General features: G+C 43.9%; 1 protein-coding gene across 15 annotated transcripts in view; it reads left to right on the top strand.

Annotated features, from left to right (window-relative positions):
• PEAK1 (pseudopodium enriched atypical kinase 1) overlaps positions 1-16,825 on the top strand; it is a 346,674-nt gene that overhangs the window by 265,297 nt on the left and 64,552 nt on the right. For all 15 annotated transcript variants that reach the window (XM_074328311.2, XM_074328312.2, XM_074328317.2 and 12 more), the window contains one exon: positions 35-3,262. In XM_074328311.2, the coding sequence (XP_074184412.1) occupies positions 150-3,262 (3,113 nt within the window). In that variant the 5' untranslated portion in view covers positions 35-149. The remainder of the gene's footprint in view (positions 1-34; positions 3,263-16,825) is intronic.

The following is a 16,825-nucleotide window of genomic DNA, read 5'->3' as shown; positions in this document are numbered from 1 at the left end:
TTTTCCATTCATATTTTCTTTTTTCCCCCCACAGATTGATCATATTTAACAAGAGCTGCTATGATACATAGGGGAGGTGAAAACTAACCGATGAAAGTTTTGCCATGCACTGAAAGGAAAGCATTGTCTGTGAAGTTCTATTTTTAAAAATGTCTGCTTGTAACACCTTTACTGAACATGTTTGGAAACCTGGTGAATGCAAGAACTGCTTTAAACCTAAACGCTTACACCAGCTGACCCCAGACCCTGAGAAGCCACCCACCTCCCACGGCAATGTGAAAACTAACGCCAATCACAGTAACAACCATCGCATCAGAAACACCGGAAATTTCCGGCCTCCTGTGGCTAAAAAACCCACTATAGCTGTGAAGCCCACTATGATGGTGGCAGACGGGCAAAGTGTGTGTGGTGAGCTTAGTATCCAAGAACACTGTGAGGATAAACCTGTCATTACAGGGAGGAGCCAAAGCAGGACAGCTTTGACTCAGAAACCACTTACTAATAATAATTATAATGCAGATGGTATTGAAGGACTTAGCCATGTTCCTAAACCTTACGGCAATACTGATAGTGCAAAGAAGGTATCAAGTAACAACAATGGACTTACTGAAGTGTTGAAGGAGATAGCAGGCTTGGATACTACCCCTCAGATCAGAGGAAATGAAACCAACTCCCGAGAAACGTTCTTAGGAAGAATAAATAATTGCTATAAACGATCCCTGGAAAGAAAGCTTCCACCAAGTTGCATGATGGGTGGGATAAAGGATACTCAGGGCAGGCACGTCATTCTGAGTGGGAGCGCAAAGGTGATCAGTAACGAAGGGGGCCGCTTCTGTTACCCGGAGTTTTCCAGTGGAGAGGAGAGTGAGGACGACGCGCTTCTCGGTGACATGGAGGAGGAGCGTGAGAGCTGGGATGAGAGTGACGAGGAGCTGCTGGCCATGGAGATTCGCATGAGAGGGCAGCCGCGCTTCGCTAACTTCAGGGCGAACACCTTGTCCCCTGTTCGATTCTGTGTGGACAAAAAATGGAACACTGTCCCTCTGCGAAATAAGTCTCTGCAGAGAATCTGTGCTGTGGATTATGATGACAGTTACGATGAAATCCTGAATGGTTACGACGAGACTTCTCTGGTGTCCTACGGGCCAGGAAGCGTTCAGAGCATGGTGTCGGTGGGCTCCACCTCACCAGACTCTTCTTTAACAGAAGAATTGCGTTCTGAGACAGCCAGTAGTTTATCCCAGAGGGTCTGTAATAGGGGACTAGCTCCTGGGAACCCCGGAGATTCCAAGGACGTGAAGGAAAGCCTGTGTGGTGATGATCAGAAGGACTCATCCTCACAGGCATCCAGAAGCTCCGCGAAAGTTCCGGAGACACACAAAGCAGTCCTTGCTCTCCGGCTGGAAGAGAAGGATGGCAAAATTGCTGTACAAACTGAGAAGCAAGAGAGTAAAGCCTCTACAGATATCACCGGGCATGCAGTAACCATAAACCTCGTTCCTGCAGAAGAGCAAGCGAAGCCCTACCGCGTTGTGAATCTGGAGCAGCCGCTGTGCAAGCCATACACTGTCGTGGACGTGTCGGCAGCCATGGCCAGCGAGCACCTGGAGGGCCCTGTCCACAGCCCCAAGACCAAAACCTCATCTTCTACTCCAGACTCTCCAGTGCTGTCACCTCCATTGACAGCAGGACAAATAAGTGCCCATTTCCAAAAGTCCAGTGCAATCCGGTACCAGGAGGTATGGACTTCCAGTACCAGTCCACGCCAAAAGATACCTAAGGTGGAATTAATTAGTGGTGGAACTGGGCCAAATGTCCCCCCAAGGAAAAGCTGTCACAAATCAGCCCCCACGTCACCCATAGCTACAAACATTTCCTCCAAAACCATCCCTGTGAAGTCACCTAATTTGTCTGAAATAAAATTTAATAGTTATAACAATGCTGGTATGCCGCCTTTTCCCATCATCATCCATGACGAGCCAACGTATGCTCGGAGTTCCAAAAATGCTATCAAAGTTCCCATTGTAATCAATCCAAATGCATATGACAATCTAGCCATTTATAAAAGTTTTCTCGGCACAAGTGGAGAACTTTCAGTAAAGGAAAAAACCACGAGTATAATAAGCCATACTTATGAAGAAATAGAAACTGCAAGCAAAGTATCTGATGACACCGCCAGCAAGGCCACCGAATGTCCCCAAGCTAAGGGGTCTGCAAACAGCACAGATCGGAAGAGGGGCTCAGTGGCCCAGAAGGTCCAGGAGTTTAACAGCTGTCTTAACAGAGGTCAGACTTCACCACAGAGAAGCTATAGTTCCGGCCGCAGCTCCCCAAACAAGGTCCAGAGAACCACTCAAGAGCCTGCTGCCAAAACAGAAGGTGCCCAGGAGACTCCGATGCCGGGCAGCGGCAGCCGGGAGAAGGCGAGCACCGTGCTTTCCCAGATTGTGGCTTCGATCCCGCCCCCACAGTCTCCACCAGAAGTGCCCGCGTGTGGCCCGAAGGCGTGCAGTGTGGAAGAGCTTTACGCGGTTCCTCCAGATGCCGGTGCTGCCAGGAGCACACCAGTCCGGCCCAAATCTCTCTTTACATCGCAGCCCAGTGGTGAGGCAGAAGCTCCACAGAGCGCAGAAAACCTCACCACCAAAGTGCAGAAAGATCCGCTGGCAAAGCCAGTCACCAGCCCTCTCTCCAAACTAGTGACCGACCCACACACTGAGCCCCCACCTCCCTTCCCCCCACCGCGCTCTACTTCCTCCCCTTACCATGCAAGTAACCTTTTGCAGAAGCATTTCACCAACTGGACCAAGCCCACCAGCCCTCCCAGGTCCACAGAAGCTGAATCAGTTTTGCACTCGGAAGGCAGCAGGCGGGCAGCGGATGCAAAACCTAAACGCTGGATATCATTTAAAAGCTTCTTCCGCCGTCGGAAAACAGACGAGGAGGACGACAAAGAGAAAGACCGAGACAGAGGGAAACTGGTGGGCCTCGATGGCACGGTCATCCACGTGCTGCCTCCTCCCCCGGTCCAGCGCCATCACTGGTTCACGGAGGCTAAAGGGGAACCCAGTGAGAAGCCTGCCATTATCTTCATGTACAGGTGTGACCCTGCCCAGGGCCAGCTGGGGGTGGAGAGCTCGGCCAGGGCTGACCAGCCCACCGGCGTGGGGAAGGCTGCCACAGAGAACGGGGCACCGCAGGGCTCTGAGAAGAAGACAAGGACCCATTCTTCTCCCTCCCAGATCCCTAAAGACATGCTCAGGTATGTAAAGTAGGCTGGCAGAAGTGGGAAGACTTTTAACACATTTTCAGGTGCTAAGTTTTTTATATCTTCAAGATTACACAAAAGCCATTTTTGTTTGTAAGTAGCACTTGGTGGCACCATCCATCTTTATAACTGCATTCCAATACAATATTACTACAGTGGTCTTACTGCCCTGAACGGGGTTTGTGGTCTAGACCTTCAGCTAAGTAGCTTGCTTCATGCCTGGTGAGTGCCAGGGCTCCACCCTAGAAAAGCAGATCCGTCCCACTGAGCAGAAGGAAGTATGTCGCTTTGAACTGCTGTGGCCCTGTGAGGAGCAAACAGAATGAAATGAGTCAGTGGCGGTCCTGTCCTTTCCCTCAGTGTAGATGAAATACTTGGAGCAAGCTTGTTGGCTTTTACCAAAGGGTTACCTGTATGTACAGTACTTTATTTTAAGGGAATATTTGGTTTTTCGTTGCTGTCTCTTTCTGTCCTTCCAGTGTGTGGAAAGGGGCCGGACTTGGGGGGCAACCATATCATAGTTATTTAACATGTGCGTGAAATTGGAGAAGTTGGTTACTGATACTGAGACCCAGTGGAATAATCCTGAATTCAGCCAGGCAGATTGAATACCCACATCAGTTCTCTAAGCATTAGTTTTCATTAATACTTTAATTACTGTTTAATGATCATCTACTCTGTGTAAGTCACATCCCAGATATTTATCTTGAATCCTTATGAGAGCCCTACTAATGGTTTAGTTTTCCACCAGGTGAGGAAGCTAAAATATCAGAAGTTAAGAATTGGCCGGATTCGCACAGCAAGTCGAGTCAGACTTCAAACCCTGGTTTGTCTCACTCTAAAGCTTGTGTTCTTCCCATAATGTTGCATTGTTAATGAACACAAGAGCAAGCAAAAGGTTTGTATTTTCACAGTGTAGTTATTCGCATAAACATTTATGTTTAGGAAGCTTAACTTTTTTCTTTCTGATTTGTATTGTGAGCAAATTAATGAACTACTAATACAAACAAGCAACTGCCAACCCAGGTTTGTAACAAATGGGAGGATTTCCCTATGACCCTGTCCTTTTCATTCTTAAACAAAGATGTGCCCGAGTAGTGCATTCACCCGGTTCTCAGTCTTCCTCCCTCTGACTTGCAAACCTCTCCACCAGCCTTGTCTCCTCTCTGGTGAGACAGCAGACTGTTGAGAGGGCAGATTCTCTCACCATCTTTTCTTTAGAAAAGTATAAATTAAAATGAAGTGAACACTTAATGCCCTTACTTTTTCTAGCAAAACGCTAGGAGATTTTGTGTATATTCTTTACTGAAATAAGCATTTTACATACCTCCAAATAGTTGTCAAAATGCTAGCAAGTTCCTGTTTTCCTTAAATCCATGTAACAACAAGGCAGGTAGAGTAGTGGTTATAACTGTATTCCTGGAAAGAACAATCTTGTCATTGGGAGTTGAAAGTGGATGACAGAATGCTGTCCTCCAGTAGTAATAAAACACACGTGTGTAGGTCGTGGTTTTACTGAGAAAAGAAGCAGTTTAAACAGCAGAGGTTGGGGTTACCCATGAGGGTATGGCAGGTAGTTCTTGCAGATTGATAAATGGTTTTGCTCCTCGGTAAGCATGTCTGTGGTACATTTACCTGCACCCTGGAAGGCAGAGCCGAGAAATGATTTGGCCTCTCTTCTGTGGAATGAGACCCTTTGCTGTGGCCGCATGCCACCATATCTGTGGGCGTGAGGGCAGCCCAGGCCCTCAGCATGGCAGATCCTTTGCTGTCATCAAGCTTGTATTTTCACAAATGTGGTTGTATGTGGGCCAGTCTTCCAAAATCTATCCATTCTTTATAGGTAACATTCATGAGTCCAAATGATGCAGTTGCTTTGCCCCATGGGTTCTCAAATTTAACCATGCCTCACCGCAACAACTGGAGGGCTGCTGGCACACAATTGCTGGCCCACCCCCGGAGTGTCTGGTGCAGTAGGTCTTGGGCCCCGAGAATCTGCATTCCCAGCAATCCCAGGTGACACTGATGCTGCTGCTCCTGGGGCCACACTTGTGGGACCACTGACCTCACCACCATTGTAAAGACATGCTGTTGTCGGCGTGATCGTGAGGCAGTACGTCTTCCTTAGAGGCCCACTGGAATTTTCACATCTCGTAATGACCCAGACTAAGTAGAAAAAGAGGAATTAATTAGTGTTTTTTTTTAACTTTCAAAAAGTTTAAAACATGAATACTCATATTAAAAAATATAGACCATTTGATTTTATAGTAATTACCTCATTTACTTGGAGATACCATTGGTATTTGCTTGAAGCAACGCTGAGAGGAAAAACATTCCTGTCAAATGTTAACATTTGTGTTTCTGGCTTGACGGTAGTGTGACCATTAAGTCACCATCCTGCACCTGGAAATACACTGCTGGAAGAAATGAAAATACAAGTTTTTCTAAAGTAAGTGAAGATTCTAAATCCAAGTTATATATGAGGAATGAAAAAGACTCCACTGCAGGCCAGACCTTAGGTTCTGAAAGATGAGGGACTTTGTAGAGCCTTTCATTATGGGATTAGATTGTCACTAAGATTTATTTGACTGTTCAGGCAGCATAAATTGAATGTTTGAATGGTGTCATATGTGTACCATTGGGACAAATGGGGGAAAGATTATCACACTGATGAAATAATTGACTTTGACCCCTGCTTTGGCTATCTGTCTGGTCCTTTCATGGACAGCGGCTATAATGATACCTGTCACATGGAATTAATCAGAGGAGATAATGTGAAAACATATAAAAGACCTAGCACAGGGTCTACACATTGGGTGCTTTGAAATGTTAGTGGCCCCTCTACCATCAATGTGGCAAATGCTAAAACTATATGTGCAGAGTGGACAGAAGCACAAAAACCAGGGTGATCAAATCAGCTTAAAGGAGACTTCTCAGAAATGAAATGCAAACCAGATCTTAAAAGACAAATAGGATTTTGCCAGCTGGTTGTAAAAGAGATTGTAGGCAAAGAATAAAATGTGCAAAGTCACAGAGGTGATTATGGTAAACAAGCGGGATGGGAGGCTGGAAGAGTATCGTAGGAGACCAGAGGTTCTTCAGATGTGGGCCATGCGAGGTCAAATCACGATCCTGCGCAAGTCATCATTCTCACAATGCTGAGACATGATTTGTCCCTTTCACTGTGTTGGCATTTGCACTGATGGTGCAAAACCAATAGTGGATAAAACTACTTACACCTTAGCACAAATCGAAGTCATGGCACCATTTTGTACTAGTAGATTTTTTTAAAAAAACAAAAACATTGGTTTCACTTAAGAATGTCTTTGATGAAGTTGTAAATGTTACTAAATCTCAACCTTTGAATATATGTCTGTTTAAAAATTCTGTGTAATGAAACAGAAAGTACACATAGAGTACTTCTATGTGTACCAAAGTATAGTAGTTGTTTTAAGGAAAAACGCTTATAAAATGGTTTGTTTCAAAATTTAAGTTACAAAGCCCCCTTTTTCATGGGCCACCTTGAAAGAACAAGTGGCAGACTGACTGTGGTTATTCACACTTGGGTGTTTGGTAGATATTTTCTTAAGAATGAACATAAGGATCCCATTACTTCAAGGAAAACAACTGACAGTGTTTGTTGCCAATGATAAAATTAAAACTTTCAAGCAAAAATAAGAATTTTTGAAAACTTCCATTTACCACCATGACCTTGACAACGTCCTAATATTTAACTCTTTTTCTGACGAGATTGTTGGTGGTATGGCAAAAAGATTTTCTGATATTATATAATGAAATGTGTCACCATTTGGAAGAACTGCATAACTCAGTGAACCAGTAACTTCCAGTTGACCCACAAGTAAAACTGCGTTAGACCAATGGATATTAATGTAACTGAGTACAACAGTTCATCGATGTTTCAGATTCCACATTGTAAGTAACCTTTAAGGAACTACCACTTAACCAAGTTCTGGTATATGAGTAGTACCAAAGAGGAAAATCCACAATTATCTAAAAGGCCATTAATGTAGTCCTGCCTTTCCCAGCTGCATATCGGGATGAGACCAGATTTTTTTTCATATACTTGAACCAAAACATGTCACAGCAGATTGACTACAGAAGCACATATGAGGATTCAGCTTCTATTAAGGCAGATAGTAAAGAGATTTGAAAAAAATATTTAGGTTAATATTTAAAGCATTTTTTTAATGAATTAATAACTTTTTTAATTTTTCTCAATTTTAATTGTGAATATAGTAAGTATCAATAGATAAAATTCACATATACAAGAGCCCTTGCAGTTCTCAATAATTTTTAACGGTGTTAAGGAATCCTGAGAAGAAAAAGATTGAGAACTGCTGAGACAGACTTGTGAATAGCCTTGCGTGATGCATTGAAATGTTTGGCCTTTATCTCATAGATTTTGTAGCAGAAACAGTTTTTAAGAGGGAAAGCAGTGTGAGTTGTTTTTGTTCTTTAATAAAATCTCTTCTGGCAGTAGTTGAAAATTGACTGGAAGGTGGAAATACTGGTGCTAGGGATACCAGTTAAATTTTGATTCACGGACATCATTTCTATCTGGCTAGTCTGGATCAAGAGAAGTTTATTCAGTGTGGTTAGTCTAGTCTGTGACTCCACTATTGCTTTTTAGAAGCAGTAGCCTACCTACCATCTCTGCAACTCTTTGGCATCCCAGCATGGGGAATAGTATTGTATAATGTGCAAAATGCAAACACTGGAATGAGACAGAGATGTGAATTCTGACTGGAGCACCTGGGGTGGCGTGACTTTTGGCTTACCCTCTCTTAGCCGTGGTTTCCCCACCAGTATAAGAGTGATAATGTTATAGGAAACAAGGGTTCTTGGCTTCACGTAGGAAAGAATTCAAACGTTGAGTGGATACAGAGATTAGAGTAAAAGTAAGTTTATTTAGCAGAGAGTAAGTAAGAAAACAAAGGCCACCCCACAAACAGAGTGGTGGTCTCTAATCTCTAGTGGAAGAGAGACCCCCTCCATCCCGGGCTAGGGTTTATGTGTGTTTTCTGCTTCCATAGAAAATTCATTGGTATGAAGGAAAGAAGGCTAGAAGAACAATAGTAAGTTTATCTTTTAACTTCAGTAAGATGCAAGAAGGATAGGGGCAGGTTTGTCTTGAACTCTTGTAAAGCACAACCTGTGTTTTCTTTCCGTGGCCTTTACCGTGGATGGTCCTAATGGAACCTCTGGTCTTTCAATGATTTGTTGAGTCATTGATTAGCATCTGCCTGAGCTCTTGTCTTGGAGCCATAGGCAGCAGGCTTGGAATCCAAGCTCCTAGTTCCTTCTTTTGTAAAAAGAGTCCTCATGTCCCTTCCCTATATCAATACTAATACCTAGCTATGCAGATATTATGAGGACTACATATACCTGTAAAGCACCTAGCAATAGGTGTTAACCTCTACAAATTACACTTAGGGTGCCAGGATTTAAGGTTGCTTAATGTTCTGCCCCTTCAGTCAATTCTTAGAACAGCCAAGAGCGCTTTCTTAAATTTAAATCCGGTCATATCCCCACACTGAAGAAGGCCTGTATATGTGCCCTCTGTCTACCTGAGACTTAATCTTAATCTCTTGCTCATGAACCTCCAATTATTCTGGCTTGCTTGCTTTCTGAGTGCTTTGTATATAATGTTGCCCGTGGAATCAGTACTACAGGACTACCTCTTAATGTAGACCTCTTAAAATGGGTCCTTTTATTTATTTTCATTTTATCTTAAACCTTTTATGATAGAAAAAGTTTAATCATATACAAAAGTAGATAGATTGGTAAAACGAAGAACCATTTACCCCAGACCCACACTTCAACAACTAACAATTGTCACCAATCTTGTTTCTTCTGCACACCTATCCCCTTCCCCCCCCATTATTTTGAAGCAAATCCCAGACATCATTTCATTTGTAAATGTTTCAGTATGTGTCTCTCAAGGATAAGTTATTTTTCTTTCTTTTTTTCATCGTAACTATATACCATAAAGGGTTCTTTAACTTTAATGGCTAACCCTTGGCTCAGCATCATCTGGCATCAAGACTTTAAATATTATATCTATTCTGATGACTCCCGAATTTATATCCCCATCCCTGACCTGATTCACACACAAGTTTCCACTTGGTATCTCCACTTAAAGGTAAAACGGACATCTCGAAGGAAACATGTCCAAAACAGAACTCTTGACTTTTCCCCCCTACAAATCTTCCCTTCTTGGTCCCACCACCCACTCAGTTGCTCAAGCCGAAAACTAGGGGTCATCCTTGGTTCTTCTCTTTTCCTCACCCTCTACATCCAAAATGTCAGGAAGTCTTGTTGGCCTCTAAAATATATCCTAAATCTATTTACTTCTCACCATCTCATCTTCTACCACCCTGGTCAACTCACCATCACTCTCACTTGGTTTACTAAAGTATTTTCTTAATTGATCTCCCTTGCCTAATCTCTTGCCCCCTCTAATCTAGTCTCTCTAGGACACCTTAAGTATTCTTTTAAAAATGCAAATCCCATTGTTTCAGCACAGTGAAGCAAGTGAAGTCCCTATATAATATGACCTCTGCCTACCTGTTTAACTTATCTCCTACTCACCCCTTGTTCATAAACTCACAATAGGAGTTTTCTTTCTGTTCTTCAGATATGTCAACCCTAATCCCTTTCATATCATTCCATTATTTGGAATGCTTCCTTTCTTTGCATGGCTGGTTCCTTGTCATTCAGCTCTCAATTTACATGTTACCTCAGAAAATTCTCACAGACTGTCCAGTCTTCACAAACTCCGCCCAGCCTCAGTCGTTCCCCATCACATCACTCTTTTTTATTTTAGATTTATTCACATTTATCACTTTTTAAAAAAAATACTATTTCGTTTTCATTTCTCTCCTCCCTTCTGGATTCAGTTTCCTTCTTCCTGAAGTGTATACCCTTTTAGTAGTCTTTCCGATAAACTGTGGTTTATCACTCTTGATTTTTGGCTAAAATTATATGTATTTCATAATTGGCAGGCAATATCAATTGCCAATCACATACATGTCCTTAAAATTTTAGTTCAAAAAGTTTTTTTCTAATCAGTTAGAAAAACTTAGTCAATGACTACAAAAATAGCTGTAACTTACCCAAGGTAACTGTAACACTCCCAGCCAACAGGTACCATTTGCCCTGTGAGTAGCCCCTGACCTTTAGCTAAGCTTGCTAGCTCCACCAGTCCTGACCATCATGTTCCTAATGAGCAAAGACCCTAGCATGCCCTGGATGCCACGTAAGTCTGGTTTCTCTAATAGGACTCCCGGAGCCATCTCGGGAACCCAGCTGTGCCTCACTGCTGGGATTCAGCGCAGGCCTTAGCCAATGTCTGTTTCTGTCAGGCACACCTCGCTTCCTTAGGAATGCTGTTGGCCTGTGCAAGCCTTCCTTTACCCTTCCCAGACCTCTGCAATCCTCTCAGTCCTTAGCACCAAGCTACACCCCTCAGTAATGCAGGACTCAATCCTAGCAGCCCTGCAATCCACCCCAAGGTCGGCAAACTATGGCCTGAATGCCCAGTCCAACCTGCCTTTTCGTCCTTTCACGTGCTGCCGAAGGCTTCATCTCCACTGTAAAAGCAGAGCTGAGCAGTTGCAACAGGCACATGTGGCCTGGAAAGCCTGAGATAGCTCCTCTCTGACCCTTCACAGAAAGAGTTTGCTGATCCCTGCGCGAAACCATAACAGCTGATTTGCCAGTGGCTGTCTGCATGCTGGGGCCGCTAGCCCAACACAAGGCAGGTCTGCTGCTTCTAAGGGACCAGAATCTGGGGCTCTTTATATACGTGTGTATGCACATACGGTGTGGGAAAAAGAGTGCAAACCCTTCGTAGACTGGTAAAATGTGACGTTCTTCTGTCTGGAAAGTTAGAAGCTTACAGTTTTAAATGCTTACGTTCAGTTATATCTTAATTTGCATTATGTCCTCTGAGAGCAAGCACCCTGTCAAAGTCACCGTTTCATGCTTAGGACCAAGCCGGCCTCTGCAGATCAAATTCCTATTTCTCATAAAGAAAAAATTGGAGCCAGAAGTTGAAAGGAGCTCCTTGCTCTCCTGTTCGCATATTCTTTGCTATAAAGAAACTTTTGGACTGTTAGCATTTATAAAGATCACATCTACATTCTCTGACATGTTATTCCTAAAGTTTAAATGAGTTCATTAAGTCCTTACTGTTCAATTTTTAAATACCCGTGTTTTACAGAAAACTGAGAAATACCTCCCTTGTTCCTAACAGAACGATGCAGAATGGTTATTATTCTGTGACCGAGAGGGGTGGTCTTCAGATAGCTCTATGTCCCTTTCCCTTCTGGAAGGTGAGGACACTCCAGAGAAGCAAGCTGGCTTGCATAGAGTATCATTATGAATATGTTCCAAAGTGAAGACCCACCCTGAGAATTCCCTGACTGACTGGGTCAGTATCATTTCCTTGTTTGACAAATGAACCTGAACCGGTATCTTATTATGTAATTCTCACAACACTTTCATTTTCTCAGTTGTCCCACATCTGTGACAGTGCATCTCTCCCGGTTTATAGGAAACCGAGAAACTGAGAGGCTCAGGGCCACTCTGCAAGTTGGTGGCAGACCAGACTCTGACGTCAGGGTGTCTGGCCCCCGCAGTGACTTTGTTGTTCTCTTGTGGTGACTTTGAGTCTGCTGGTGTCTGCCATGTCTTATAAAGTCAGCCCGAGCATGACAGGGCATGTGACCAGTCAGGGCCAGAGGGTGTTACTGACCACTGACCTGCCACACAGTCAGCGATACTCAGCGCGGGTGTCGGGTTCACTCTCCTGGAAGCACTTCACGTGCATTTCCTCATTACGGCATCCTCCTGTGAATGTGACCACACCTGTCTTATAGGTGAATAATGGGAGGCATGGCAGAGTAGTACTGGTGACAGAACTGAGATTAAATTGGAGTTCCTAATTTCTAGGCCTGAATTCAGACCTCCAGGCCATAGTTTTAGTTGGTGATTATTTAGCATTACTGCATTAGAGTATTGATTAGGGTCATCAAGTGACATTTAAAGGTTTGGTTCCAGGACAAGCAGTTTGTCCTCACTGGTACCTCGGTAATGGTGACGTACTAATAGCAGAGAGAGAGAGGCTTGCCTGAAAAGAACAGTGGTGATAGCTGTGTATGCTGGTTACTGGGAATGAGTCGCCTGGGAGTCAGCCATTGGGCCCTCTGTGCTGCTAGCACCAGAATGAAGCTGCACACCACACCCAGGCAGATGTGCTGCTCCTCTGGCTTTCTAGTGGGGAGGCAGCTCCCACCCCTGCTCTGTGGGCACCCACTTTGCAACCTGTCCCAATTTCCTTCTCCATGTGGGACAGGGAGAAATTTTGCTGGGAGGAGTGTGGCTGCAGACCCTGCCGATGTTCTCTAGTGCCTTGTTGCTAAGATCCCCGATCTGATTTATCAGCACCTGTTTCCTGAGAGCTTGCTGTGATCATCAGTCCCTGCTGTATGCAGCGGCTCGGGCTGCCATACCAGAATACGTAGACAGGGTGGCTTAAACAATAGACATTGATTTTCTCACAGTTTTCTGGCCAGAAGTCCAGGATCGATATTCCCGCTGCTTTGCTTTCTGGTGAGGACTCTCTTCCTGGTTTGCAGACGGCTGCCTTCTCACTATGTCTTCACTTTCCTCAGTGAGGGAGGAAGGGAGGGAGGGAGAGAGAGAGAGAGACAGAGAGAGATGGAGAGAGAGAGAGAGAGAGGCCAGCTCTCTGGTACCTCTTCTTATAAGGACACTAATTCTATCTGATCTCATTTAACCTCAATTTTTAGAGGCCCCATCTCCAAATACAGCCACACTGGCGGGGGTTAGGGCTTCAACATGTGAATGTGAGGGTGACACAAACATTCAGTTCATAGCACCTTCTGAGAGACTGGCTTCCAGGGACCTAGTAAGCACCGTGCAGGTTGGGCTGCTGTCACTTGCTGTTATGGGAACAACGGGCCTTACTTAGGGTTATTGTCAGGAGATACGTATTTAAGCGCAGCCCAGCACTCGGGAAATGCAGACACATGCTAGTGATCACTGTCAGGAAGTCTTTCTAGACTAGAGCAGCACCTGTTTAACTACCACCTTTTATAATGTAAATAAAGACTTTGGTTAGAATTGTTCACAAATACCTGCCATCATTAACATCTGTCATCATCAACACCTCACATTCTAATAACAGCTCTATGCTTTTCAAAGCACGCTTACCTCTTCCTCCTCATAGTCAGGCATTTGTTGTTGAGTTTTTACAGCACACCTAGCTGGCCTGCTCTGGTGGAAGGGACAGGGTCAGAGTGGACAGCATCAAGTTCAGATGCTGACCCGCCACCCATGTAACGTGGGCAATTCGCTTCCTTCCTTCAGTCTCATTTTCCCCACCTGTAAACTCTACCTCCTGACATGTTTTTGTGAATTAAATGGAAAATTGTGCAGTTTGCGCCGTGTTCAGTAAGAGTAGGTTCAGAGCAGCTGTAGCTCCCATTCTCTCCCTACTTCACTTCCCTCCCCGAGCCTACAGTGATTCTGGAGAGTTACGGGTACATCATGTCTTGGCAGACTGGCAGTTGAGGGAGACAAGAGGATACTGGGCAAGGTGCAGTGAGTGTTCTGGTGCTGCTGGGCATGTGGAAAAGTACAGGACCCAGAAAAGGCTGGTCCGTCCTACATAGGTCAACCCTGTTGGGGAGCCCCGTGGGTATTCTAATATATCGCCTTTTCAGGAAATGTGTACCAGTGTGTCACTCCATAGTTTAGAAGTGAGCCAAGGCTGAAATGATGATCTGAGACGCTCCTTCTATACCTTTGTTGCTGAGCAGGGCAGCATATTTTATTGCTATTTTCCAAGCTTAGTTTATCTTTTCTGTTAATTTGCACAAATGCCATTCTGACTTTGTATTTCACAGTATTTTAAAATTAATCTTTCTTAGTATTACAAAGGTGACAGTGATTTACAGTGGCCTGTGTTTTTATCTACTTTGCTGTCTTGCTATCTGGTGTCTTGAAGACACTTTGAATTTGCTATTCACATCCGTTAAAAATGAAAATGTGAAACTGTGCAGGGTCTGAAAATTAGAGTCTATTCAAGAATTGTCCTGTCCCTAGACCTGGTCTCTCATTCACATCAGTAAGAGCCACCTTCGTTTGACCAGAGCACCAGACGTTAGCAGGAACTCATCACACCTCCATTCAAGGTTAATCTCAGGTAGGGATGGAAGTTCTCAGTTAAGATTGCAGAAGGCTTAGTGGAAAATTGGAGACACGAGATAGTGATCAGCAGACAGAACATTTTTCTACCTGAGAATGTTGGTCATTGGAAAGTGTAGCAAAATCAAGTTCATGACCTGGAAACTAAGCTAGGATTAAGAAATGTCACATTTGGTAGGGGTCCTAGAGAGACAGAAGGAAATGGGGATCCCCTCCTGACAGATGAGCGGAGTGGGTTTGATAACAGTGAGCTCTCCGCCTCGTGTGGGGGCACATCCCACTTCTGCAAAGGCCCGTCACCCCAGCAACCCCAGAAATAAGCAGAGCTCTGGAAATCAGTAAGACAGCCATGACATGCTGTTTCTCATGTGCTCTGACCAGAAAAGGGGTAAAAGGAGGTTTTAAAAATCACACATTTGTTTATTGGCTGTCTTGGGCAACTAGAGAAAGATACGGCTTTTGAAGAGAGCCAGCAAGTGGAAATTCAGAATACCATTTGCCCCAAGAGGCAGATGGTCTCTGTAGCAGCCTGATTTCATTTACTGCCCCTTCTGAAGCTGAATGAAGGTGGTTGAATTCAAATTGTGGAACTACTAGGGTACATAAGGCATTTAATGTGTCCTAATGTGAAATCTGATTGGCCTTCTTCAAAAGTACACTTAGACACTTAACAGAATTTTTACAAAAATCTACCTTGAAAGAATTTGCCAGGAAAAAGAGGGGGATTATTTCATTTGATGGTGTCATGATTACTCCTGCTACATGGCCGGGTAAGCCACGTGGGCTTCCACAGGAGACTGCTTCTGCGGTTTTGAATTACATGTGAATGTTGCAGACTGATGAGACAGACTGTGCCAAGGGATGCCTTTGTATAGCAGACAAATTGGAAACGGTGTCACTGTTGCCTGTGAACACCTTCAGTTCATTCTCCAGGTTCAGAAAAAGGTGTGTTTGTGGAGATTGTAATGTGATTTTTTTAAAGTGTCAGGTCAGATAAGCCAAACCTCAATTAAAAGCTGGTCATTAATGAGAAGTTTGTGGGGGAGTCTGAGGCACAGGCAAACGTGTTGTCTTCCATTGTGAAAGCAGAACGAATGCTCAGAGTCCAGCCCAGACCGGGCTGTCCGATTTGGCTCAACCTGATGACCAGGACCCTGACGTCAGTGCTGTAGTTACTGCAGACACTACACTGCGTCAGAGAACGAGGGGCTGTTTCAACACGCGTTTCAACCCCAGAAATAGAAAAGCCGTGACTTCCTCTTGTGGGCCGTTCCTCAGTTAACAGTTGGCTTCATGGTGATGAGTGTCACGTTGTACTTCGCCTGAAAATAACCCAGTTACCCTTGTCGTCGTTTGCTATTTCAAGACATGCTAAAACATAATGTGTTAGAATTCCTAGTACATTTCTTGTAACTTCATTTTAAAGACTTTTTTTACCATTTCATGGATGAAATGGGGTAATTTTCATTTTCTCCATTAGCTCCTGCTTGATGCTGTCATCTAGTTGTAGGTCAGACTAACAGGGACAGAGCCTGACTTCCCTGGTTCCTGATGTGGTGTTTTCTCCATTACATTAAGCATTTCCCAATGAAGTGTTGGTGAACCACTTTGCTAGACGATAAAGCTTGTATTGGGGAAGTGTCATTTTACTATTGGGGTGGGGGGTGATTTTATATCTGAATATGAGACATAAAAAAAAAATCAATGGTCAAAGATTATACTCCCTTGTAAAACTATCAAGCCTAAAGTAAATGGATTATAAGGTTTTATTCCCTTCTTTCTTGCTGGACGATTTGTCTGTTTACACAAAGCAACTTGGTCAACCTTCTCTGATGCTGTGCTCGATTCCTTTTCATTTTTCATTCTCAGCGTGTTACCACATCTTGAACTCTCAAAACCTCTCCCTTTCCCCCCTCTTTCTTTTACCATGTCAGTCATACAAAGAGCTATTCTTCCCTCAAGCATCAAGACATGACATTACATATCATTGGTGCATTTTTAAAAAGTCTTCCTTTTTAGACACTGTCATCACTGTAAATGCAGGTTAAACATCTTAGCATCCATTTGCAAATCTATGTGGTTTTACTTGCATCAACTCTCTTTGTGTAGTTGTTTATAGTTGATAGTGATTGTAATTGGTAATTTAATATGCCAGTGCACTTACTGTAAATGTGCTTATGAAAACCAGTATTCATATGGGATGTAGGTTGTGCTTCCCCGGTCCTCAAAGAGTTAATAAAACTTGCTTTCACTTTGCTTAGCTCCCCAGAGGGAATGGCACATTTCCCAGACCAAACCCTA

Source organism: Rhinolophus sinicus, chromosome 3, assembly GCF_057876585.1.
Source record: "Rhinolophus sinicus isolate RSI-liver-muscle chromosome 3, RSI-T2T, whole genome shotgun sequence".
Lineage (NCBI taxonomy): Eukaryota > Metazoa > Chordata > Mammalia > Chiroptera > Rhinolophidae > Rhinolophus > Rhinolophus sinicus.
This window is presented reverse-complemented; position numbering and strand designations above follow the sequence as displayed.